The following is a 26,186-nucleotide window of genomic DNA, read 5'->3' on the forward strand; positions in this document are numbered from 1 at the left end:
TTGAGCCCAACCCACCAAGATACAGGATTTATTTGGGTGTTAGAAATGTATTTGATAAAGGCTTCTGGGATGCCACCACAGACTATAAGAAGTGATAGGTCTTGTAAGGATTTTATATTTGATTGATGAAATCATATTTAAATTAATTTATTCATGTCAGAGTCAAGGTTTTTGCTAATATGTCCTAGGATCTTAACTTATTCAGCAGTCTTTCAGTGGCCAGCATGAAAATTTTATTGTAATCACTGGGTTTGTGAAGGAAGAGAGAGAGTACAATGTTGATAGAGATAGCTAAAGTAAGGTTATAAAATTAAGATTTGCCAAGATCTTTTCAGGCTAGAATAATAGACCAAAGTAAAAACAAGATTAAAAGTGATAAAATGTCATGTTCTACACTGTGTTCTACACTGTGTTTGAGATAGCCCCTAAGAGGGGCCTGAGATACTTCAATTAAGTGTATGCCAAATACGAGCTCATTAAATTGACTACCAGCCAGGAAAGAAAAGTGAATTTAGATGCAGATCAAGAAAGGTAATAGAGCTGTTGTTTTCTTCACATCAGACATGCTCTGGGATTTTCTCTTGAATGTGGGTGTCACATTTCAAAGGGGACTTTAATAAAACATCATGTGTGGAACAGTGTGAATATCTTAGTGATTTGTATTTATAGGCTTATCATGTGGAAAAGCCTAATTTTGTTTAGAACTGAAAGGATGACATTTCTAATAATAATTAAAACATTTCAAGATGGAATAGACTGACTTGTGAGTTTGTGAAATTTTCAACTCTGGAGGCATTAAAGGAGAAATTCTGTGACATCTTATTAAGTATGTTATCGAGAGGATATTAACATTTGTGGGAAGTTGAACTAGATACACTTGAAGGTCCTTTACAATTCCTTTAACTTTTTTTTTTTAACTTAAATTTTTGTTTTGATACCTCTACAGTCAATTTTTATCAATCTTATCCTTAAAACTTTATTAATAACAAATACCCTACCTTATATGGCACTAAAAGTTATAAAATACTTTTATGAGCCTGATTAAATGTGTTCACAAGAATTCTACAAGTTGGGCGGTTTAATGGTTTTTAAGCAGCTGTATCTTAATGACTGAGAGTGTGGCTTCTGAATCCCAGACCATCTAGGCTCTGCCACCTGCCATGAGACCTTTGGAAACATGAGCCTCTCTTTCCTCATCTGGAGTTGGTGATAAATTATTCTCTCTATATGGTGTCTACACCATAGGGTTGTTTGAGTTTATGATCACATGCTTGAGAATATATGCTTAGAACATGATATGCTTAGGGGCACCTGGGTGGCTCAGTCGTTAAGCGTCTGCCTTCGGCTCAGGTCGTGATCCCAGGACGGTCCTGGGATCAAGCCCCGCATCGGGTTCCTTGCTCTGCGGGAAGCCTGCTTCTCCCTCTCCCACTCCCTTTGCTTGTGTTCCCTCTCTTGCTGTATCTGTCTCTGTCAAATGAATAAATAAAATCTTAAAAAAAAAAAAAAAGAACATGATATGCTTAAAATAGTATCTGACACGTAGCATTTAGTTAATGTAAACTGGTCCTCTTATTGTCATTATTTCTTTTTTACAGGTGAAGAGACTGATCTCATGCATTTGTAACTTGCCCAAGTTTACATCAATAATAAGTGGTAGAGCAGTTATTAAGAATTCTGTTGAATTGAACAAAAACAAAATAAGAAATGGAGTGAAATTACTGGTCTATGGACTCATTTTATATTAATGTGTGTAAGAGTATTAATTTCATTTTAATTTGTTAAATGAATCCGTCAGACTCTTGTGAAACTATTATTACAGATTTTGGGGAAAGCTTTGTTTTATGTATGTTTACATATATACACACATTCCAGGCAAAATTCAGTAGGAAAATACTTTCTAAAGCATGTTTTAAATAAAGATAACCATGAGAAGGGGGGGAAAGATGGCAGAGGAGTAGGGGACCCTATTTCAGCTGGTCCCTGGAATTGAGCTGGATATCTACCAGAGCACTCTGAGCACCCACGAAACCAGCCTGAGATGTAAGAAGATCTGGATCTCTACAAACAGAATATTGCAGGTGGTTGGTTTTGAGGTATGAAGCGGAGAGCCATGATTCTGTTGGCAGATATGGGAGGATAAACGGCAGCGGGAGGGTGCCTGGCCGTGGGGATCCTACACCGCCGGTGAGTGACAGCCTTGTGCGCTGTGGACGGGCACAGACTTGCAGACCCGTAGCGTTGGGAAAAGGACTTCAGGGCAGTCCCCGGGGTGGAAACCGAGAGCGGCGGGGTTGCGTGCACGCGAACCGCAGCCCCCCGGATGGAAACCCGGAGTAGCGAAGTTGCTCACACTCGAACTGCAGCCCCCGGGACGGACACCCGGAGCGCTGGGGTCGCGCTGGTGAACTGCAGCCCCCAGGGTGGAAACTTGGAGCGGTGGAGTTGCGCGTGCGCGAACTGGGAGCGGCTGGTGGTTTTAGAAGCACAGAGGGCAGAGACGTGCCCCAACCTGGAGGCAGGACTGGGAGCACTGCAGAGGGGCGCACAACCAAGGATGCTGCAGTTTATAGCAGCACAGACAGAAATGGAGGTCGTGTGTCCTGGAGGGCTCACTGAAGAACAGACTGCGATCTCTCTGCTTTGAGGCAGAGGGTTGGAAACGGTCTCTTCTGCTCTGACTCGCAGAAGAGACGTGGAAGGCCGCCAGGGAAAGGCGCCAGAGAACAAAAGCCCCAAAGACTGATTCCTGCTGAGCCCATCCCCCACCACAGGGGGGCAGGGCAACTCCGCTGGAACAGGGTTGCCTGAGTAACAGCGAGGCAGGCCCCTCCCGCAGAAGACAGGCTGGGAAAACAAGAGGCCAGCAACCCTAAGGTCCCAAGAAAACAGCTGCATCTTGCTTGGGTTCTGGTCAATAATTTGGACTCTATACATTCCCTCAAGCACCCATCAACAGAATGACTAGGAGGAGGAGCCCCCAAAACAGAAAAGACTCAGAGATTATGACTTATGCTGCAGATTTACAAATGGATGCAGATATAACCAAGATGTCGGAGATGGAATTCAGTCTAGCATTTGTGAAGACAATGGCTAGAATGGAGAAATCAATTAATGGCAACATAGAGTCTCTAAGGCCAGAAATAAAAGGTGAGTTGGCAGAACTTAAAAATGCTATCAATGAGATCCAATCCAATCTAGATTATCTAACAGCTAGGGTAACTGAGACAGAAGAGAGAATAAGCGACCTGGAAGATAAAAAGGGAAAAGAGGAGGCCAGGGAAAAACAACTCAGAATCCATGAAAATAGAATCAGAGAAATAAGTGACACCATGAAGCGTTCCAATGTCAGAATAATTGGAATCCCAGAGGGAGTGGAGAGAGAGAGAGGACTATAAGATGTATTTGAGCAAATCGTAGCTGAGAACTTCCCTAATCTGGGGAATGAAACAAACATTCGAGTCCTAGAGGCAGAGAGGACCCCTCCTAAGAACAAGGAAAACAGGCCAACACCCCAGCATGTAATAGTAAAACTTGCAAATCTTAGAACCAAGGAAACCATCTTAAGGGCAGTTAGGGGGAAGAGATTCCTTACGTACAGAGGGAGGAACATCAGAATAACGTCAGACCTATCCACAGAGACCTGGCAAGCCAGAAAGGCCTGGCAAGACATCTTCAGGGTACTAAATGAGAAGAACATGCAGCTAAGAATACTTTATCCGGCAAGGCTTTCATTTAGAATGGATGGAGAGATGCAGAGCTTCCACGACCGGCAGAAGCTGAAAGAATATGTGACCACTAAGCCGGCCCTGCAAGAAATATTAAGGGGGAGTTCTATAAAAGGAGAAAGACCCCAAGAGTGATCTACAACAGAAATTTACAGGGACAATCTATAAAAACAACGTCTTCACAGGCAACATGATGACAATTAATCCCTATCTTTCAATAATCATTCTCAACGTGAATGGCCTAAACGCTCCCATAAAACGGCACAGGGTTGCAGATTGGATAAAAAGACAGGACCCATCCATATGTTGTCTACAAGAGACTCATTTTGAACCTAAAGATACATCCAGACTGAAAGTGAAGGGATGGAGATCCATCTTCCATACCAGCGGACCTCAAAAGAAAGCTGGGGTAGCAATTCTTCTATCAGACAAATTAGATTTTAAACTAAAGTCTGTAATAAGAGACACAGAAGGACACTGTATCATTCTTAAAGGGTCTATCCAACAAGAAGATCTAACAATTGTAAATATCTATGCCCCCAACATGGGAGCAGCCATCTATATAAGCCAGCTGTTAATCAAATAAAGAGTCATATTGATAACAATACGTTAATTGTAGGAGACCTCAATACTCCACTCTCAGCAATGGACAGATCATCTAAGCAGAAAATCAACAAGGAAACAGGAGCTTTGAATGATACATTGGACCAGATGGACCTCATAGATATTTACAGAACATTCCACCCTAAAACAACAGAATACTCATTCTTCTCGAGCACACATGGAACTTTCTCCAGAATAGACCATATACTGGATCACAAATCAGGTCTCAGCCGATACCAAAAGATTGAGATTATTCCCTGCATATTCTCAGACCACAATGCTCTAAAACTGGAACTCCATCACAAGAAAAAATTTGGCAGAAATTCAAACACTTGGAAGCTAAAGACCACTCTGCTCAAGAATGTTTGGGTCAACCAGGAAATCAAAGAAGCACTTAAACAATTCATGGAAATCAATGAGAACGAAAACACATTGGTCCAAAACCTATGGGATACTGCAAAGGCGGTCCTAAGGGGGAAATACATAGCCATCCAAGCCTCACTCAAAAAAATAGAAAAATCCCGAATTCACCAACTAACTCTACACCTTAAAGAACTAGAGAAAAAGCAACAAACGACGCCTAAGCCACGCATTAGAAGAGAAATAATTAAAATTAGAGCAGAAATCAATGAATTAGAAACCAGAAACACAGTAGATCAGATCAATGAAACTAGAAGTTGGTTCTTTGAAAGAATTAATAAGATCGATAAACCACTGGCCAGACTTATCCAAAAGAAAAGAGAAAGGACCCAAATTAATAAAATTATGAATGAAAGGGGAGAGATCACGACTAACACCAAGGAAATAGAAACAATTATTAGAAATTATTATCAACAACTATATGCCAATAAACTGAGCAATCTGGATGAAATGGAGGCCTTCCTGGAAACCTATAAGCTGCCAAGACTGAAACAGGAAGAAACTGACAACCTGAATAGGCCAATAACCAGTAATGAGATTGAAGCAGTGATCAAAAACCTCCCAAAACACAAGAGTCCAGGGCCTGATGGATTCCCTGGGGAATTCTAGCAAACATTTAAAGAAGAAATAATACCTATTCTACTGAAGCTGTTTCAAAAAATAGAAACAGAAGGAAAACTTCCAAACTCATTCTGTGAGGCCAGCATTACCTTAGTCCACAAACCAGGCAAAGACCCTATCAAAAAGAATTTCAGACCGATATCCCTGATGAATATGGATTCCAAAATCCTCAACAAAATCCTAGCTAATAGGATCCAACAATAAATTAAAAGGATCATCTACCACGACCAAGTGGGATTTATCCCCGGGATGCAAGGGTGGTTCAACATTCGCAAATCAATCTATGTGATAGAACACATTAATAAGAGGAGGGAGAAGAACCATATGGTCCTCTCAATTGATGCAGAAAAAGCATTTGACAAAATACAACATCCTTTTCCTGATTAAAACTCTCCAGAGTATAGGGATAGAGGGAACATTCCTCAAGTTCATAAAATCCATCTATGAAAAACCCACAGCGAATATCATCCTCAATGGGGAAAAGCTGAGAGCCTTTCCCTTAAGATCAGGAACACGTCAAGGGTGCACACTCTCACCACTGTTGTTCAACATAGTACTAGAAGTCCTAGCAACAGCAGTCAGACAACAAAAAGAAATAAAAGTTATTCAAATTGGCAGAGAAGAAGTCAAACTCTCTCTTTTCGCAGACAACATGATACTTTATATGGAAAACCCAAAAGACTCCACCCCCAAATTGCTAGAACTCCTCCAGCAATTCAATAATGTGGCAGGATACAAAATCAATGCACAGAAATCAGTTGCTTTCTTATACACGAACAACGCAACTGTGGAAAGAGAAATTAGAGAAACGATTCCATTTACAATAGCACCAAAAACCATAAGATACCTCGGAATAAACCTAACCAAAGAGGTAAAGGATCTATATTCTAGGAACTACAAAACACTCCTGAAAGAAATTGAAGAAGACACAAAAAGGTGGAAAAAGATTCCATGCTCATGGATCAGAAGAATAAACATTGTTAAAATGTCTATGCTACCCAGAGCAATCTATACCTTCAATGCCATCCCGATCAAAATTCCAATGACATTTTTCAAAGTGCTGGAACAAACAATCCTAAAATTTGTATGGAATCAGAAAAGACCCCGAATCGCCAAGGAAATGTTGAAAAAGAAAAACAAAGCTGGCGGCATCACGTTGCCCAATTTCAAGCTATATTACAAAGCATTGATCACCAAGACAGCATGGTACTGGCACAAAAACAGACATACAGACCAATGGAACAGAATAGAGAACCCAGATATGGACCCTCAACTCTATGGTCAAATAATCTTTGACAAAGCAGGAAAAAACATGGAATGGAAAAAAGCCAGTCTCTTCAATCAGTGGTGCTGGGAAAATTGGACAGCCACATGCAGAAGAATGAAACTGGACCATTCTCTAACACCATTCACAAAGATAAACTCAAAGTGGATGAAAGACCTCAATGTGAGACAGGAATCCATCAAAATCCTAGAGGAGAACATAGGCAGTAACCTCTTTGACATTGGCCACAGCAACTTCTTTCAAGATACATCTCCAAAGGCTAGTGAAACAAAAGCAAAAATGAACTTTTGGGACTTCATCAAGATAAAAAGCTCTGCACAGCAAAGGAAACAGTCGACAAAACAAAGAGGCAACCCACAGAATGGGAGAAGATATTTGCAAATGACACTACAGATAAAGGGCTGGTATCCAAGATCTATAAAGAACTCCTCAAACTCAACACCCAAAAAACAATCAAGTCAAAAAGTGGGCAGAAGATATGAAAAGACACTTCTCTGAAGAAGACATACAAATGGCTAACAGACACATGAAAAAATGTTCATCATCATTAGCCATCAGGGAAATCCAAATCAAAACCTTACACCAGTTAGAATGGCAAAAATGGACAGGGAAAGAAACAACAAATGTTGGAGAGGTTGTGGAGAAAGGGGAACCCTCTTACACTGTTGGTGGGAATGCAAGTTGGTACAGCCACTTTGTAAAACAGTGTGGAGGTTCCTCAAAAATGTAAAAATAGAGCTACCCTATGACCCAGCAATTGCACTACTGGGTATTTACCCCAAAGACACAGATGTAGTGAAAAGAAGGGCCATATGCACCCCAGTGTTCATAGCAGCAATGTCCGCAATAGCCAAACTGTGGAAAGAGCCGAGATGCCCTTCAACAGATGAATGAATAAAGAAGATGTGGTCCATATATACAATGGAATATTACTCAGCCATCAGAAAAGATGAATACCCAACTTTTACATCAACATGGATGGGACTGGAGGAGATTATGCTAAGTGAAATAAGTGAAGCAGAGAAAGTCAATTATCATATGGTTTCACTTATTTGTGGAACATAAGGAATAACATGGAGGACATTAGGAGAAGGAAGGGAAAAATGGAGGGGGGGCGGAATTGGAGGGAGAGATGAACCATGAGAGACTATGGACCTGAGAAACAAACAGGGTTTTAGAGGGGAGGGGGGAGGGAGGATTGGTTAGCCTGGTGATGGGTATTAAGGAGGGCACATACTGCATGGAGCACTGGATGGATCGTGGATCACTACATCAAAAACTAATGATGTATTGTATGGTGACTAACATAATAAAATTAAAAAAAGATAACCATACTTTCCAAAAGATTTTTGGTGCTTGATAGCATTTAAAAGGAAGTAGGCAATTAACTTTGGCTTGTGTTGGCATTCCATTCTATTTGCCAAGCAATTTGAGCTTCTGATTTCTAGATCTGTCATTAGATTTCTAGAGGGATATAAGTCAAACTGAAGGCATCTCCTAGAAGAAAAGTCCAAATTGGCTCATTTATAGTGTTGAAATAAACAAAAATGATCTCACTAAAATTCTGTTCTATCTTTAGATAATCACCTCTAATAATTAATTCGTTAGATGCTCTGTGGTTTTCTAGTCGTGTTAGAAACAGTTTGCATGGTGCAGTAACATAGTTGTCCCCTGTAGATTGTGTGATGTGCTTTAAGAAAGATTGTTACTTTTGTCTTTCTCTCCTTTTTGGTAGGGTCCTGTGGGGAACACATCTCTTACGGTAATGATTCTTTTATTCATTTATAAGGTTGTAAACATCTTGAGGGCAGATAGGATGTCTTAATAATCTGTGTTCCTCAGTACTTGCAAAGAGCCTTTGTCCACGTTGAGTTTGTGAAATTAAGCCAAGGAACTCGTTAGATTGGCTGTATTAAAAATGGTCAGTTAAAGTAACTTACCATTCACAATTATAGTAATGTAATCCATTTGTCAGCAAGTTTATTAAAGTTATGTTCTTGAAAAGAACTGCTGTAGGCAAAATTGCATTTGACAAGATCAGTATTATATGAAAAAAAAGTTTAAGGGATAAAAAATACCCTCTAAAGGGCTTTAAAGGCATTTCAAGAACACTATAAATGAAAGTTCTAGGAGACATCCATTTCGAAAACAACCTACATTTGTCAGCAATAAAAATCCCATTGAGTAAGTAAGTGAATTGGTTAGGAAAGTTGTAGTGTGATTTGCTAAGGCAAATTTTCCTGTAAATTTTGTTATTTGGCTTGTCCTTTTTTTTTAAGTAAGCTCTATGCCTAACATGGGGCTCAAACTGACAACCCCGAGATCAAAAGTCGCATGCTGTACTTACTGAGGCAGCCAGAGGCCCCCAGGCTTGTATATTTATTTTTAAGATGTTTGAACTAGCCCATGATAGCCTAAAACTTAATGACTTTAGCATTTGTATTATCCTTTTTTTAATTTTTTGCCGTTCTCAGTAAAATATTGGCTGTTTCACAATCATTGTGTTGGATAAAAACATGTTTCCCTGGGCCTGGCTTTCTATTCATATATTGAGAAGGTGGGATATAGATTCTTACTTTTCCTCTTTCTGCACCATCAGAGCCCCTCTGCCTGGCTGGCCTGCTAGAGGAGAAAGTCCTAATTGGTTTTCTTGTCGTTAAGGGAAGGAAATGGTTACACACTTGACATAGTTTTTATCTCTTTGAATTTACATTCTTCCTTTCCTTCCTTTGGAACAGTAAGGAAAACTGTAAGATGAAGGCATTCTATTATAAAAGCTGAAGTGGCCCTGTACTTGACCCTCCTCTTGTTTCAGGTCCCTACAGGCTAGAAGAAGGTTGTGGTAGAGAAGGGAACATTCGCTAGTGCAGAGGGAGCTACGCTGGAGTAGCATGAAACCTTAACCTTCTCCCGAGGAGGGACTTTTCTCTTAACATTAATTATCTTTACAATTGTTAATATTTTTTTTTTATATTTTGATAAGGTGGTACATGTACCTGGTAAACAACTCAAGATGTACTAAAGGTTATCCATTGGAAAATAAATATTCATTCACTTACCTAGTGTTAATCTCCCCAAGACAAGCACTGTTAATTTTGTGTATTTATGTGCATCTCTAACCCCTAACAGGGTATTATATGCACTATTCTGAACCTTGCCCCCACTTTTTTCCCTATTTCCAGGTTATTTTGGAAATGAATCCAAATCATTATGTAATTTTGCATCATGATTTTTAATAGCTGAATTAATGGACATTTATGTTGTTTCCAGTCTTTTTTGATGGATTGTGAAGTTGGTCACGCTTATTTTCTTGTAAAAGAGGAATTGGGGTGGCTGTTATAAATGCATTCTGTAACTTCAGATGGTATACTCAATGAGTAGGAAGGAGACAGTGCTTTCTAAGAAGTGTTTTCCTTAATGAGAAGGATGGCAGGTCTTTTATGTAAAATGTGTTTTTATAATCAATCTCCTTGGAGTATGGTGGTATTTCCTGTGGAAATTGGTATAACTCATCAGGTACAGCATTCTCAAAGAGACTTTTTCCCCCTACTTAATCATGTCTTTGAGTTTTACTCTACCTGCTGTATATAAAAAGTTCATTTAGAGTCTGACCGAACCTGTATATAAGTTTTTGGCCAGGTAATTGAGAGTGAGACATTGGGATGGGGATGAGATATGTAGCTTAACAGTAAAGAAGCCTAAGTTGGAATTTTCAGGATATCCAGACAGGATGTCATCTGGAGCCCAGTGGCAGCCCTTTGCTCTTCTTTCATGGGTCAGTTGCATCTAAGATGATTGTCTTTAAAAAAATCCTGAGTATAATGGTGCTGTTTTCTTTGAAATCTACATTCTACTGCTGCTATTTTTCTCAATTATCTTTTATTCAATTCTGGGAAAATAATGTATGTGGTGGATTATATAGGCATAATATTGAAGGAATATGTATTTGGATGTGCTTAGATTTGTTTTTAAAATTGGCTTTTTGAGCAGAATTTGCATCATTAAAAAAGGTTTTCATTTGCCATTATCTTAGTCATTTAATTCTTTGATTCTGGTCGTAATGAATGAATACCCAAGTAATGATGATATGTTAGTTGTATCAGAACCAGAGTTATTAAATTTTTACTATGTTTATTTTGCTTTCTTTATGGCCTCAAACTAATTTTAACCCCTGAATTGTCTCCTTTTGTTCTTTTCCTGCATATACTTAACTTTTGCCCCAGGGGATTGCCTTCTGCTCCAGTTGTAGAGGGTGGGTATCATGAAAGGAGAAATGATAAAAGTTAGGAGACCTGCCTTTTTTTTTTTTTACCCCAGCGGTGGACATGACTGTTGAGATGCATGCTGTTAAAATAGATGAACCTGTGTATTTATGTGCATCCCTAACCCCTGACAGGGTGTTACATGTACTATTCTGAACCTTGCCCTTTTTCTTCTATGGATCCTACCTCTTTACTAACAATTCATGGCTTTCTGTCCTTGTCCACATGGTTAAGTTTCTACCATCTCCTAAGGCCTGGCTCAGATGTTGCCTTGTAGGGAAAGTCTTTTTTGGTCTTTGCTTTTTTCCTGTTAACTTCTCTGTAGCATTTTTAAAAAGACCTCTATGAGGGAGCATTTGTCACATTATTTACAGTGATTTTTTTTTTTAAAGATTTTATTTATTTATTAGAGAGAGAATGAGAGACAGAGAGCACGAGAGGGAAGAGGGTCAGAGGGAGAAGCAGACCCCCCCGCTGAGCAGGGAGCCCGATGCGGGACTCGATCCCGGGACTCCAGGATCATGACCTGAGCCGAAGGCAGTCGCTTAACCAACTGAGCCACCCAGGCGCCCTACAGTGATTCTTTATGTGTCTGATCCCCCCAAGAGATTGTGATCTTTATGAAGAACTACGTTTTATCCATATTTATTTTCACAGTAGCCAGGTGCAGTGGCAGGAATTTTCGATTTAGTGAATATCAGAAAACTTAATCCATCTCATTTTTCCAGGGGAAAGCTGATCTTTATATTCTTAATCTGATCTTCATTCACTTACATGACTTATTACTTGGTATTCCAAGTGGAATTTTAGGTGTCCATAGAGATAGGGGAGAATTATTTTGATGACTGTAGATAACTTTCTTCAAAAAATGTTTTATAGATTTCCATCTAAAACCTCCTAAGAGAACTGGGGAGCAGGTTTGTTTTTCAGGCAGCATACTATTTTATTTAAAGAGCTTAAAATGTGTTTGGGAAAGAATGTTTTTTAATTTGCTGACTTACGGTATTAATGTGATCTGTCTTTATATTAAAATATAATTTATAATAAAAGTAATATATGCTTATTAATGACCACGGAGGAAAAAATACATAAGTGTAAGAATAAAATAAAATCTGTAGTTCCTCCTCTCAGAGGTTAAAATGTTTGTTAGCATTATGGTGCATGTCATTCTTGTCTTTTTTTTTTTTTTTTAAGATTTTACTTTTAAGTAATCGCTACTCCCAACCTGAGGCTCAAACTTAACAACCCCAAGAGCAGGAGTCACATGCAACTGAGCATATTCTTGTATTTTTCTTTTTGTGGGTTTTTTTGTTTTCCATGGTAGTTGATAATTTATTGTTTTATTGTTTGGTATTGAAGTAACTTTAGTCTTCATATGGCATAGTTCTGGAGAAATGTATCATTTAAGGGCGCCTGGGTGGCTCAGATGGTTAAGCGTTTGCCTTCGGCTCAGGTCATGATCCCAGGGTCCTGGGATCGAGCCCCGCATCGGGCTCCCTGCTTGGCAGGGAGCCTGCTTCTCCCTCTCCCTCTGCTGTTCCTCCTGCTTGTGCTCTCTCGCTCTTTCAAATAAATAAATAAAATCCTAAAAAAAAAAAAAAAAGAAATGTATCATTTAAGACCTCTGTAGATCACATCTAGAGGGTTTATGTTGTGTTACCATAGCAAATCAGAAGTACTTCCAAAATATTACCAGCTTTGTTTTTGAGGCCACTAAATTTTGCATGGGTTTTTTTTTTTTTTTTGTTTTTTGTTTTTTAAGATTTTATTTATTTGACAGAGAGACAGTGAGAGAGGGAAAACAAGCAGGGGGAGTGGGAGAGTTGGAGAAGCAGGCTTCCCACTGAGCAGGGAACCCGATGCCGGGCTTGATCCCAGGACCCTGGGATCATGACCTGAGCCAAAGGCAGACGTTTAACGACTGAGCCACCCAGGCGCCCCTAAATTTTGTGTTTTGCTTTGGTTTTATTTCACTCCCACCATGGGATTTGGTGTTTGTGAAATGAGTAGAGAGAAACAAAGCTACTTTGATAGGCACTAGCTAGGCATGTAGGCTCACTCGTCTGCCAGGTGACCTGCTTTTGTACACAGTCCATGATTCAGATTCATGCCTAAGGAATATTGCCAATTGTTACATGTGATTACCTTTAGGAGTGTTGAAACTGATGAAACATTAAAATTTTTCAAATGCCAATGAGGAGAGCTGGAATGGTTTGTACAATATTTATATACTCTGTAATTGCCAGTAGTAGGTGTGTTGGAAATGTTGTTTTTTAAAGTTTGATATAATTTAGAATTAATGAATCTTTATACTGAAGAACCTATGTGTTGTACTTAGGGGGAAAAAAGATGTAGTCAAAAGGGTTTAAAAAAAATAAATATAGTCCTGGGTTATATTGAATAGAGGGTATAAATCAAAGACAACTAAAAACCCATTGACAGGGAGCCCATGTTTCCCTGCTCCCTGCCTGGGGTCTGGTGATTGGCAGATGGTAAAGCATTAAAAAAAAAAAAAAAAAAAAAAGGTTTAATTCTATCAATTTGAGCTGCTCCAGTTTAACATTTGGAAAATTTTGCTTACTTGTTTGTAATGACCACAGACTAGGAAAATGCATTTTATGTGCATAAAACTCCATGGCAGCTTTCTGGTATCAGTGGAAGGAAATTTTGAGACCTTGGGTATCTGAAAGTGCACAGGAATAAGTAATTTTGGGAAGTCATTTTCAGATCTAGGAAGATTTTTCTTTTTATTGGAGGAGGATATTCAGTTGTGGAAACACAACCAGCACACATGTAGGTTTGAGCACACTGACTCAGCTAACCCACTTCCTGGTTATGGTGCATTAGTTTCTTGGTAGCGTATACCTTTTTAATTTACAGATATGCAGACATATTCTCTTTCTGTCTTCACTTTTGTGGCATAATGGGCAAGAGGACAGGCTTTGTAGCCTTCCAGATAATGGGTTTGTATTGAGGCTTTGACCCTTAACATGGCTTGGACAAGTTGCTTGACCTCTTAAGTTTCATTTTCTCATCTGTAAAATATAAATGATAATAGGGCTGTTTGAACATTCAGTGAGCTATTGTATGTACCTAGCACAGTGCCTGCTGAGTAATAAAAGCTCAATAACATGAGCTTTTAATAAGCACATTCTTATTCCTTCCTGAGCAGCCTTCATTTTTGCTACATCTTCTGGCCAGTTTTCTCTTCAAAACCACCTCCTTGGCTTCTTATTGACTGGAGGGCATTTCCTTGGCCTCTTGCCCTGATTTAATGCTACTTTGAGGATCCCTTTTGACAGATTCTCTTGACAAACGTTTGTTCATTTGCTTGCCATTTCATTTATCCAAAGATTATGTGGAGTGATTAAGAGCACTCTGGGGCCTTATTGCCTTAGTCCCAATGCCACTTCTATAACTTCAAAGCTGTGAGATCTTGCTAGTTAATTAACCTAACAATTTTCTTGTCTGTGAAATGAACAATAATGATACCTACCTCATAGTTTGGATGTGAGGTCATTACACGAAATAACATACATAAGATGTTTAGATTGTGCAGAAGAAATGCTAGCTGTTATTATGAGCCAGACTGTTGCTTGATGTTTATTTTATCTAGTCTCCTCATCAGTGACTTTCATATGTGTATAGCACTTTTGATGTTTATTATATAAAATAAATCTCACTTATACAAGGCACCCCAACACAAAATTATTGGTATAATAACAGTAACAATGTAAAGAATGGGGCACCTGGGTGGCTAAGTCGGTTAAGCATCTGCCTTTGGCTCAGGTCATGATCCCAGGATCCTGGGATCGAGCCCTGTATCAGGCTCCTTGCTCAGTGGGGGGCCTGCTTCTCCCTCTCCCTCTGCCTGCTGCTCCCCCCGCTTGTGCTCTCTCTCTCTCTCTCTCTCTGTCAAATAAATAAATAAAATCTTAAAAAAAAGTCATGTTAAGTGTTATATTAAATACACATACGTATGTGAGATATGCATATATGATGTTCATAGGTTTTGTTAGGGGAGGTGGTGAATGCAACTCTATGTTATGAGGATTATGTGGTGCTGTGCTTGGAGCTTAGGGCACTTTTTAAAAAAAATTATTTGAATGAATGACAGCTTCAGTGTGATATGAACACTTAATATTTATTATTTCCCAAGTTGCTGGCATTTGATGGCCATATTATTATTATTTTTTTAAGTAGTGTCCATGCCCAGCGTGGAGCCCAGTGCAAGGCTTGAACTCACAAACCTGAGATCAAGACCTGAGCTGAGATCAGGAGTTGGCTGCTTAACTAACTGAGCCACCCAGGCACTCCTCGATGGCCTTATATTCTGATTTGAATCTAAGGGCCATTCAGGGACTAAATAATACTTGCATTGTCATACTTTTTTTTTAAAAAAATGTATTAATGCAATTCTTTCTGTGTGCTACTCTGTTGTTCTAAGTGATACTGAGTTCTTGTTTTTGTATGCCATTTTAGGCACAGTTTGTTATTTGCATATCTTTTTTGATTTAAGGAGTGGAAAAGTTACCATCGGATTGAGAACAGGGTTTGCCAAATTATCTGTGGAATTAGTTATGTACTATTAAGGTGGGCATTCTATGAATTCTCTTCCATCCCCTTTGCCTTATATGTGGCCTATAAGAATCTGCTGTAATTGTGTCATTACTCGTTAGTACCCAATGGGCTGAATTCAACACGAACTTGTAGTGAATATAACTGTACATGCATAAAGTTCTGAATGAGCTGAAAGAGTTGTGAAAGTCAAGTAAATGAAGTAGATTCAACAGAATTCTTTCCATAATCATAGAAATTAATTATGAGGGCATTTGAGTTAGTATCTACTAAATGCATAAAGTATTTTAGCAGAGTTAACTTTAGTATCCATATGGTGATTAGTCGGTCATATATTTTTGCTGTTTTTTGTCTTTTTTTGTGTGTTTTTGGAATGGTTCATGAATTTGCGTGTCATCCTTGTGCAGGGGCCATGCTAGTCCTCTCTGTATTGTTCCAATTTTTCGGTATGTGTGCTGCTGAAGTGAGCACTGCGTGTTTCTTGAACATTTCCTATTATTATCCTAAAACAAACAACTTATAGGAGGTATGGTTGCTTAGGATCACAAAGAATATTTCATTTAAGTGGTTCTTGAACTCTCTGCATCATTGGAGTCTATTTTGCACAAATAGTAACAATTCAGTGTGGTAAGTTTAGAAGGCTACTGGAAAGTAGAAAGCAACTGTGAAGAATCCATAAGAATCATAGATATTTTGTTTCTAAGAAAAAAAATGTAAGGACTAGCAGAGGTGAGAAGAAATATAAAAAAGATCATCCATTTTTAATTCAGCAAAATAGCTTGGTGGTTAGAAATAGGGCTTTGAAGTCAGGTAGTCTTGACATTTAAGTCCTGTTCTGCCACTTACTTCCCCAGGACCAGAATGACTTAACCTCTCCACACCTCAAGCTCCCCATATGTAAACTGGGGATAGACATACAACTATCAGAGTATGTTGTGTGAGGATTATATGAGGTTATATGTAGTAAATGCTCAACACAGTGTCTGGCACGTAGTAAACTCTGACTAGACAGGTTGTAAAGTATCCACAAATGGAGTTGTTACCAATGAGTCTTGTGTCATCTTCTAAAACAATCATACTGCTGGAAAAGCAGCTAAGGTATAATCCTGAGTTTGCCAGCAACTGTAGGCGGATCTAAGTGAGTAAAATGACTCATAGCTTGTCTTGGTGCTAAGTATCTGTTGTTGGCAATTTTGTCATTCAACCCTGCCCCCAAATGTGGGAGTTGCACTCATATTCAACAGCTAGTAATTATGCTTCTCATCAGTAGTAATGGTATTTAAATATTGTTACATCACTCCGTATCCTTTTTCTCTGAATCACCTTATACATAAGCGTAGGAGTTTCTAGTCTGATTTGGGGAGTTCTGGGGAACCAACAGTGATACTATTTCTTCTCTTTGAGAAGTAAGACACAAGAGACTGACAGATGGAGAACAAAATGTCTCCTCTATTGGCTGATCTGAGGACATGACATTAGATCTGAAGTGAAAAGGGCTTATTAGCCCATCTTGACTTAGACCGACCCACTGGGTGACTAGCATAGCCGAGCAACTGCAGGCCTCCCCTCAGGACAGGTGCCTTCATGCATGGAGAGTAGACCAGAGGGCATGCACCCAGAGTGGTGAGAGAGAGAGCAAGGAGCTCAACCAAGCCACCCTCAAAAGTCCTGCCCCCATAAGAGGAATGAGGGAAGAGTGGGGGGAGAGTTCTGGAGTGTTCCTTTAGCTGAAGTGTCTCCACATGGACTTGAGGCATGATGGTAGCGCACTCAGCCAAGTGAACAGGACCTTCCTGTCAAGAAAGTGAGACTGTGATGTTCTGTGAGTAGATTGGGGAGCTAGATCAAGGAAGATGTGAGTAGAGGAGTAGACTGGAACACAAACACACGCAAGTCTCTGGTTTTCTTCACCTTTCAAGAGGCTCCTCCTTTATCTGTCTGTCTGTCTATCTGTTGATAGATCGATCTGTCCCCTTCCTTCCTTTCCTTCTTTCCTTCTTCCTTAATGGATATGAAGGACTTGTAAGTAAACAGAAGTGCGAATTAGAAATAAATTGTGACTTCTCATATCTGAATTTTACAGTCTTAATAAAATTTTTAATGCTACCTTGAAATAGAATAAAAAAACAAAGCTGGTAATCTTTAGTAAAGGTATATTTTTGCAGTGAAATTATATCTGTATAATAGTTTAAAATCTAATTGTTGGGGCACCTGGGTTAATCAGTTGAGCGTCCGACTCTTGGTTTTGGCTCAGGTCCTGATCAGGGTTATGGGATCGAGCTCTGCCGCTGTCAGGCTCTGCACTCAGCATGGAGCCTGCTTAAGAGATTCTCTCTCTCCCTCTCCCTCCCCTTCAGCTCCTCCCCTGGCCTGCTAACTGCCAACTAAATAAAGTAAAAATCTAATTGTTAAAAATGAATTGATATATTAAGTGTTTAGCTGGTTGAATAGTTCACAATAGTAATTAATTTTGAGGAGTTATTTTTATCTTTTTAAGAAATATTTGGTGAGTATCTGCCCTGTGTTAGGCACTGTGATAGATACTAGCAATACCAAGATGAATGAGATAACTGTCTTTTCATGGAGCTTACAGTTAAATAGACATGCCAATAAGTATATTCAATAAGGTATTATGGGTACCAGTTTGGAAGTACGCTAGAACAAAAGAAGCAGGCCAGTTCTCCCTTATGCCAATGGGCATTGGTAAGGTGGGTCCACTAGAAGCAGGCTGTAATTCATGATTGAATTTGAGAAAAAAATGATCTTCTCAATTATAACAAATCTTTGCCAGTAATTGTTTTTAGGACTTTAAAAGTTATTTTGTTTCTCATCTTTCTAGAAAGTAGGAAGCAAGTAATAGAAGCCTACCCAGGAATTATTAAGACTATAATTTTAAGTATCTTTTTAGTTATGGAAATATTAAATACCTCGCTAATACCGGGTGCTCTTTGTTTGAAATATTAGAGCTGTGTCCTGTTTTGAAGGGTCTTAAAGTGTATGCTTACAAACAAAGTAACAAACAGCCAACCTATCAGTTATAAAATGTTGATCTTTTTATTTGTATAAGGAAGACCCAGACTTTAAGAATTGTGGGGGAGACTGTGAAAGGGAGCTTGAGATGGCAGTTGGGAAACTGATTGGAAGAGAAGTCATTTGAGCATTAGCTTTACAAAGGTACTCACAAAAGAAGGCCAGTGGGTACCCCTTGCTTTGGCCTGTATAGCACTATAGGTCTGTACAGGTCCCCTTGGATCACTGTGGAGGAAAGAGGGAGATCAAGCCAGGAGAACTTTGCTCCCTCTCTCCTCAACCTCACCTACCTGCCTTGCTGGGCAGTTGGGCTTCTATATAAGAATTTGAAGAAATGTGTTCTGCAAATTTAATGAAAAATTTAAAAACTATTCATTTAAAGCATGATATAGTAGAAAATATTGATACCATGCTGGTAGTGCTATAATAGAAGTATTTTGAGTGGAAAGATAAAAATCATTTACACTGATAATTAAAGTAAAAGCTAAAGTTGAAGAGTATTTAAGCTTATTTATTTTGAATGTGTTTTATGGTATCAGACAATGCATATTAAACCAGAGAAATATGAAGCTATTGTATGGATACTTGTGTGGCTGTTTTGAGAGCAAATCTGGGCATTTCTGAAGACTTTGGGTTATGGCATTGATTCTTTCATGTATTTAGCTTCTAGCCTTTGGCTGTCCCTTCCTTGATCACGATTATTTATAGGAGTTTTATAATTGCAGCTATGACACAAATCTTTTGTTGTCTTATTCCCAGTGAACATGAGAAAGAGAGAAGGAAGCCAATGACTTTTCTAAGATTCTTAACTCTAGTGGAGGGAGGAAGAAGGAGAGAAGAAGGTTTTGGAGGTTGTACAGTTTTTGATAAGACATTGTTTAATATGGAATTGAGTAAGTTATGAGAGATGGAAGTGGGACCTGGCCGGAGTGCAAAGTAATGTTGCATTATAGATGACCTCCCAGTGGAGGGAGTAGAAGGGACATGAGGAGACACTGGGTTAGTTCTCACAGGACCGGCAGGTGGTCGGTATCCCACGGGATCCTGGCATGCTGTTTCAGAATAAGCTTTCTCTGTGGGGGGAGGGCGGGTATTTGGAACTTGTAGGTGCCCGCACTTAATGTCATCTTACACAGAATGACCAGTTATAATAAGTGGTATTTCAGATTCTCTTGTGACTAGTGCATCTTCCTTTATTTTGTTTTTAGTTATGTTTTAGTGTTAATGTGCTTAACTCTGCTTATTCCTCCTTCGAGTATTCCTTCCAGCCTTGGATCTAGAGCATGACAAAATTTAGCAATGGTGCCTATTACGATTTTACCATGAAAGATTTTACCATATATATATATATTTAAGATTTTATTTATTTATTTGAGAGAGAGAGAATGAGAGACAGAGAGCATGAGAGGGAGGAGGGTCAGAGGGAGAAGCAGACTCCCTGCCGAGCAGGGAGCCCGATGTGGGACTCGATCCCGGGACTCCGGGATCATGACCTGAGCCGAAGGCAGTTGCTTAACCAACTGAGCCACCCAGGTGCCCCGATTTTACCATATTTTTGATATGTCTTAGTTCACAGCATGCTAAGAAAGTGATCACAAATAACTGAAACCATTGCGTAGGCACCCTTGGTGCAGAGGGCCTCTTTTGGTTGAAAGATGTGGTGGAATGAAGGAACTCAGATCATGGACAAGAATAACTTATTCAAATTATTTCAAGAAAAAAGAGCATCCTTTGTATTGAGCAGGAAGTGAAAGCCACTGGGAACTGAAGCATGAAGCAGCTTCAGGGAGAGGTCCTTCTGTCTCTTTTTTTAGACTGAACTGTCTCTGCGATGGTGACTCGCTTTGCTCTGCACATCAGGTACTGTTTTCCTCTCTGCAACAGTTGCTTTTTCTCAGCTTCCTGGTAGTTTCTGCTTCCTCTGTTTTTCTGCTCGCCTTTGGTCACCACTGCCTCGGAAGCTCTTTACCTCATGATGTTTCATCTTTAACTCCCATTAAAAATGGCCTCTCATTTTATCCTAGTTCACATATCCTTAGAGAAGACTGGTCGAATAGATTACATTAACGCATTAGGAAGCTTTATAGCTGTGGAAAGGTTGAGGTAGATCTGTTGAAGTATTTGAGCCAGCTGAACTCTGTGTTCCGTGACAGTGTGCTGTACCTTGCCAATTAGCCACCACAGTGGGGGTAGTGGCATTCTGGAAGTTGGGAGATGCCACAAACCAGGTCACTGAGCCCTTACTTCTTCCCTCTAAGAATCGGTTGCTAAGCCCTTATTGGCACACCACTGGGTAGATCTATAGGTGTTGATATGCACAATCTCCAAGATGTACTATTAAATGAAAAAGAGTAAAGTGTAGAATTATTTATAGAACAATTCTAGTTTTTGACTAGAAAAGGGAAATTGACGTCTGTGTGCATGCACGTGGGTACATGCAGGTTCCTGTATAGTGCAGAGCATGTTTGTCACAGGTCACAGTAGCTGCTTTTAAGAAGGCGGCTTAGGTTTGGAGTGGGGTCTGTGTGTGCAGATCAGAGTTTGGTTTTGGACACTTTGTCTGCAGTTGCTTGTGAAGATTAAAAGTTCATAAAATTCTTGTGTAATCAGAATCATGTCAGTATCATATAATCATAATAATGTCAGTATCATTTACTCCAGTCTCAAATATTACGATGTACATAGGAAGGAAGTAAAATCCTACTGTTGAAAGTGTCGAGGTCACATGAATTCATTTCTCCTATTTGCCAGTCCAGTTCAAATGTACAAATGCCTTTTGTACATTTCTTTATATTTGACTGTGACTTTTAGCACTTTCTGCTTTGCTTGTTCTAAGATTTCTAACAGTCCTTTCACCCTCTTTTTGGAGTCTTTCATGTATAAGCTTTTACCGTATCGCTAATAATACCCACTTTCTTCCTGAAGACACCTTGTATTCCCTATTCTAATTTAGGCTGGCTGCTCTCTAGGCAGTTACACAGTGACATCTGGAAATGTCTAATTTTAGCCTCCTGAGATTTCATGGGTCCTGTGTCTGACCTTCTTTTTGGTTCTGTTAAAGAAAATATTATTCTGGCACTTGTTAAAACAACAAAGAAGACTTTGTTCAGGACGATTGCAGTTAGGGTCAAGACGGTCAGCAATAGTGGAGAGAGATCGGGCTCCCCTCCAAACGGTAAGGACAAGTAGGGGTAATACAGGCAGAGTAAAGGATTCAGCGGGTAGAGGTGACATCAAGGGTACCAGAGTCCTTGCTACAGTGACTGAACAGGATTCTGGGTAAAGGCATGCCAGGGTGACCAGCTATCAGGGTGTGGGGGGACTCCTGCTACAGCTGGGCTAGGCAGGCTGGAGACAGGATGAGGCCTCGTCAGGAAGAGGGTTTGGAGGGGCCTGACTAAAGTTTGAAAAAGGAGACAGTCTCTGTCCATTCTTTCTGTTGTTGTCTTGCTTTTCTGTAGTGTATTCTGAAATTCTTTTTAAAAGAAACATTGCATAGGCAGTGAACTTTGAATCATTGTATTGGTTTCCTATCACTGCTACAACAAATGACCACAAACTTGGTGTCTTAAAACAACATAGATTTATTCTGTTACAGTTCTGGAGGCTAGAGTCTGAAGTCAGTTTCACTGGGCCAAAGACAAGGTGTCAGCCTGGCTGGTTCCTTCTGGAGCCATCAGGGGAGAATCCGTTCCCTAGTCTGTTCTAACTTCTGGAGACCGCCTGCTTTCTCTGGCTAGTGACCCCTTCCTTTCTCACAACACTGCAACCTCTTGCTTCCATCGTCACACCTTCTTGTCTCCCTTTTATGTGGTGCCTTATGATTATGTTGGGCCTGTCTGCATGATCCAGAATAATCTCCCCATCTCAGGAGCCTTACTTAATTATGTCTGCAAATCCCTTTTGCCATATAAGGAACATTCACAGGTTCCAGAGATTAGGATGTGGACATCTTCTTGGGGGGGTGGTGGAGTTCATTCTTGAGCTCAGCACAACTCATAATATCTAGAAATGTTTTTATTTTTTCTTCATGCTTCATTGATAGTTGGGCTTGGTATAGAATTCTAAGTAAATGATAATTTTTTCCTCAGAACTTTGGAAACAGAGTTTCATATCTTTTAGCTGGTAAACAGTTTGGTATCAGTCTGATTCTCATTCCTTGGTGTATGACTTGAAATTTTTCCCTCTCCCTAAGCTTCTGCGATCTTTTGCTTATATTAAATATTACAGATGGCTTAAGCTGAGTGTAAACTTAATGCATTAGTGTCCAGTTAAGTGTAATTAATGTTCACAAGCATGCCTCTAACATGGCTATTACATGCAAAGTGGTTTCCAAATTGTAGGTCCTTGACCATTTGAAAGAAAGAAGGAAGCATTGAAGGGAAGTAAGAAAAAATAAATAGAATGGAATAGAAAATTTCATAGTGCCATCCTACAGTAGTTATACACATTGTTTCACAAAACATTTGTTTCAGTTGTATATGTGTGGTGTGTTAAAACTTTCCAAAACCTTCCAAAATTTAGCATGTATTCACTTAGTGTCTGAAACAGAGGCTGAGTTTTCACATTAAAAATTATGTTAAGACGTAAAATGTACTTGAGGAGAACATTCCTACTTAGCTTTAGTTTAATGTTTTTAATAAAAATTGTCTTTGTTGCTTCATGACAAATTTTATTAAAAGTAGTAGGCATGTGGCTAATTTTGCAGTACAAGATGAAGGCATGTTATAAAGCTGCTTGTTTCAAGCTCCTGTTTGTTGTCAGATGGAATGCTGGGTGTAGGCTGGTATGGTTCATACTTGGGATCTAGCCTGAAAGACATGTTTTTACTCTCAACAAACATCATCTTTGTTTGACTATCTGTAGTCCGTGTAACCACAGAAAGGTCTTTTCTTCTCCCCTAGAAACGTTTTCTTTCTTGTGCTTGTTTCACAAATAGTTTAAAGTAGAGCTGCCTTCCACTTTTCTGTTTCAGTTTGTTGCAAGAATGTGTGAGGCACCACCAAACACTCCTGGTGTGCTTGAGAACTGTAAAATAATAATGAAATCTTGGAGTAGATAAGTTTACTTTATGAGGACTGAAGCTACCGTTAATTCCCAAGGCCAGACCAGTTGTCTAACAAAGGGTAAAGTACTTCCTAAATTGGAAGAGTTGATTTTTTTTTTTTTTTTAAAGATTGTATTTATTTGACAGAGAGAGATACAGCGAGAGAGGGAACACAAGCAGGGGGAGTGGGAGAGGGAGAAGCAGGCTTCCCGCGGAGCAGGGAGCCCAATGCGGGGCTCGATCCCAGGACCCTGGGATCATGACCTGAGCCGGAGGCAGACACTTAACGACTGAGCCACCCAGGCGCCCCTGGAAGAGTTGATTTATATATAGTAATTATCTGTCAGAATGTACAGTAGGAAAAGTGTTGTCAGTTTTGTTTTAGTGGATTTGAAATTTACTAACTTTGACTGACTTGTTCATTACAATTTGGGATTAATTGAATGATACTAAGCTACAATGCCTGCTTTTAAAAAATGTCATTCAGGAGGATGCTTGCTTCTTAAAAGTTCTTGTGTTTAAAGGGAATTAGAGGTCTTCTTAAAATGTTATTGTTGTCAGTTTTTTAAATGCTTCATAAGATGCGATAGCAGTCATTATCTTCCATAAATTTGTGCCCAGGTGTGTTTTCCTGTATACTTGAGTATTTAATGTCTTTTGATTTTTACTGCTTCAAATATGCCTTTTTTACTTTGGAACGTTGTTACGTTAGATGTGAAGTCAATAAAAATAATTTGATTTAATTTGGCTTGAGTAATGTAATAGAGATTTTTAAAATTTAATAATGACATGTGATGTAAGTACTGAGGAACACAACTGTCACTGTTTAATAGGTGCCTGGAACTTTGTGCACACTTGAGCACAGACACAAGACAGCTGTTGATATCCCTTTGTGGTCAGTGTTTTAGGGCAGACTCTTTGTTCTTGGAATGGAATTTCTAAATAAGCACTCACAATGAAACCAAAGGGAGGGTTCTAGTGTAATTCTTAATAAACTTCTCAACTCTAGATCAGACAGTGTGAAACAAAATATAACTACAGTGAATGCTGTATAGGGATATTACTTCTTACTCTAAAGATGATTGCCTCACAATGTAGATTACTAAATAATGTCTCTACTACTCCCTGTTGGAAAGAATTGGCATTTAGATTTAGTCTCTTCAGAGAAGCAGGTTTGGCTATATTTTATAAAATTAGTCTGACTTCAAATTCATGCTTTTTTTAGAACACATTTGTCAACATTACAGAATTTTCTCTCCACAGGGATATGCAATGATAAGAAATTTCTAAGGGAACTTAAAGATTTAGAACTTACTTTATTTGATTTGGAGGACTACTCTAATCATACTAAAGTACATGATCTTTCATAAAATTAAGATAGAATTTCAATCAATTCCAGTATGGCCTCTATTAAATGCTTAGATTTTCCTTTCTGGAAATCTGTAGACTATAGAGATGAGCTGTGGAAAGCTTTCTATCTTATAGTTCACCACAATGATGCTTTCTTGGGATACTTTGCATCTTCTCAACTCCATACTGTTTCCAGTTCTTGCCTTTATATGTTTAAACTTGTCATTGTTAAGTAGGAAATAGGGTTGAAACTCCTAGGACGGGTAGCAGGAATGAAGGTCTGATACAGAATATATTCAAAGAACACACTCATCCATTGAATTTGATCACCATAGATACTCACGCTTAGTTGTTCTGATAATGGAAGTGGAATTTAATAAGTAGTCAGCTTTCTTAGTTCGAGTTTAATTTCTATTAATTTACTTTCCCCCTTTGTAGAAGTGGGAGTGTAATGTTGTGAAGCTGGGCAACAGAAGAGGGAAAAGGTATTGACAGAGTTCTGTAAGTCTAGAATAGTAGGGTAATGAATATATAATTGAGTTGATTATCCTAGACTTCTGATTACATTAGTTCATTGTGAAAATCTAAACAACTAATCTGCATTTTTGTTAATTTTATTGAACCATTCCATTATTTATTCACTTTTCCCCCAAAGGATAGCATATTGACACTTTGTAGTCTGAGAAAAGCAGTGACATAAATACACTTTTTCCTCAAATAAATGTTTAAAAATTTACAAATTCCCATTTTTACCAGTTTTTACTATTATATTGATGACTTCATTGGCCTAAATCCCTAGAGGTAGAATTGTTGGGGTATGCCCATTTTTAAGATTCTGCAGACATATTATTAAATTGCTTTCCCCAAAGATTTTTATACACTAATAAGTCACCCCTCAGAGTAAGCTACTGCAGATTTCCCCATGCTATTGTCAACATTGAGTAACATCAATCCATTTTGTGGTCAGTCTAAGATAAGTACAAAGATATTTTAAAACTTGTATTTCTAATACGTTTGTTTTTTTTTTATCCCCATGCCTTGGCTTTTAAATTTAGATTTTATTTTTATCAGAGCTATACTTGGTTTAAAGATTCAGCAGTCTGTACAGCTTATTTTGAAAAATAGCTGACTGCCATACTCCTCCCTCCTCACAGCCCACCCCACAGAAGTAACCACCTTCCACTCCCCGGGCTGCTTCGTTTCTGTTCTCTTCCGTAGTGCTAGATGGCATGCCTGGATTGCCCCTTCCGCTTCTGCAGTTT

At 39.0% G+C, this 26,186-nt stretch overlaps 1 protein-coding gene and 1 non-coding gene across 5 annotated transcripts in view; one reads left to right on the top strand and one right to left on the bottom strand.

The window, feature by feature from the left end:
• Positions 1-26,186, top strand: part of USP6NL (USP6 N-terminal like) — a 193,482-nt gene that overhangs the window by 77,050 nt on the left and 90,246 nt on the right. The window contains exon 1 of one of the 4 annotated variants that reach the window (XM_035021668.1): positions 23,239-23,653. The exons of the other annotated variants lie outside the window; for them this stretch is intronic. Coding sequence (XP_034877559.1) covers positions 23,599-23,653 — 55 coding nt within the window. The 5' untranslated portion in view covers positions 23,239-23,598. Of the gene's footprint in view, positions 1-23,238; positions 23,654-26,186 lie in introns of those variants that run through there. 4 annotated transcript variants of the gene reach the window in all.
• On the bottom strand, positions 15,860-15,968 carry LOC118022012. Its single transcript, XR_004682350.1, has one exon. It is a non-coding gene; the product is annotated as a U6 spliceosomal RNA (small nuclear RNA).

The sequence above is a fragment of the Mirounga leonina genome, unplaced genomic scaffold, assembly GCF_011800145.1.
Source record: "Mirounga leonina isolate KUSES-001 unplaced genomic scaffold, KU_Mleo_1.0 Mir_175, whole genome shotgun sequence".
NCBI classification, from domain to species: Eukaryota; Metazoa; Chordata; class Mammalia; order Carnivora; family Phocidae; genus Mirounga; species Mirounga leonina.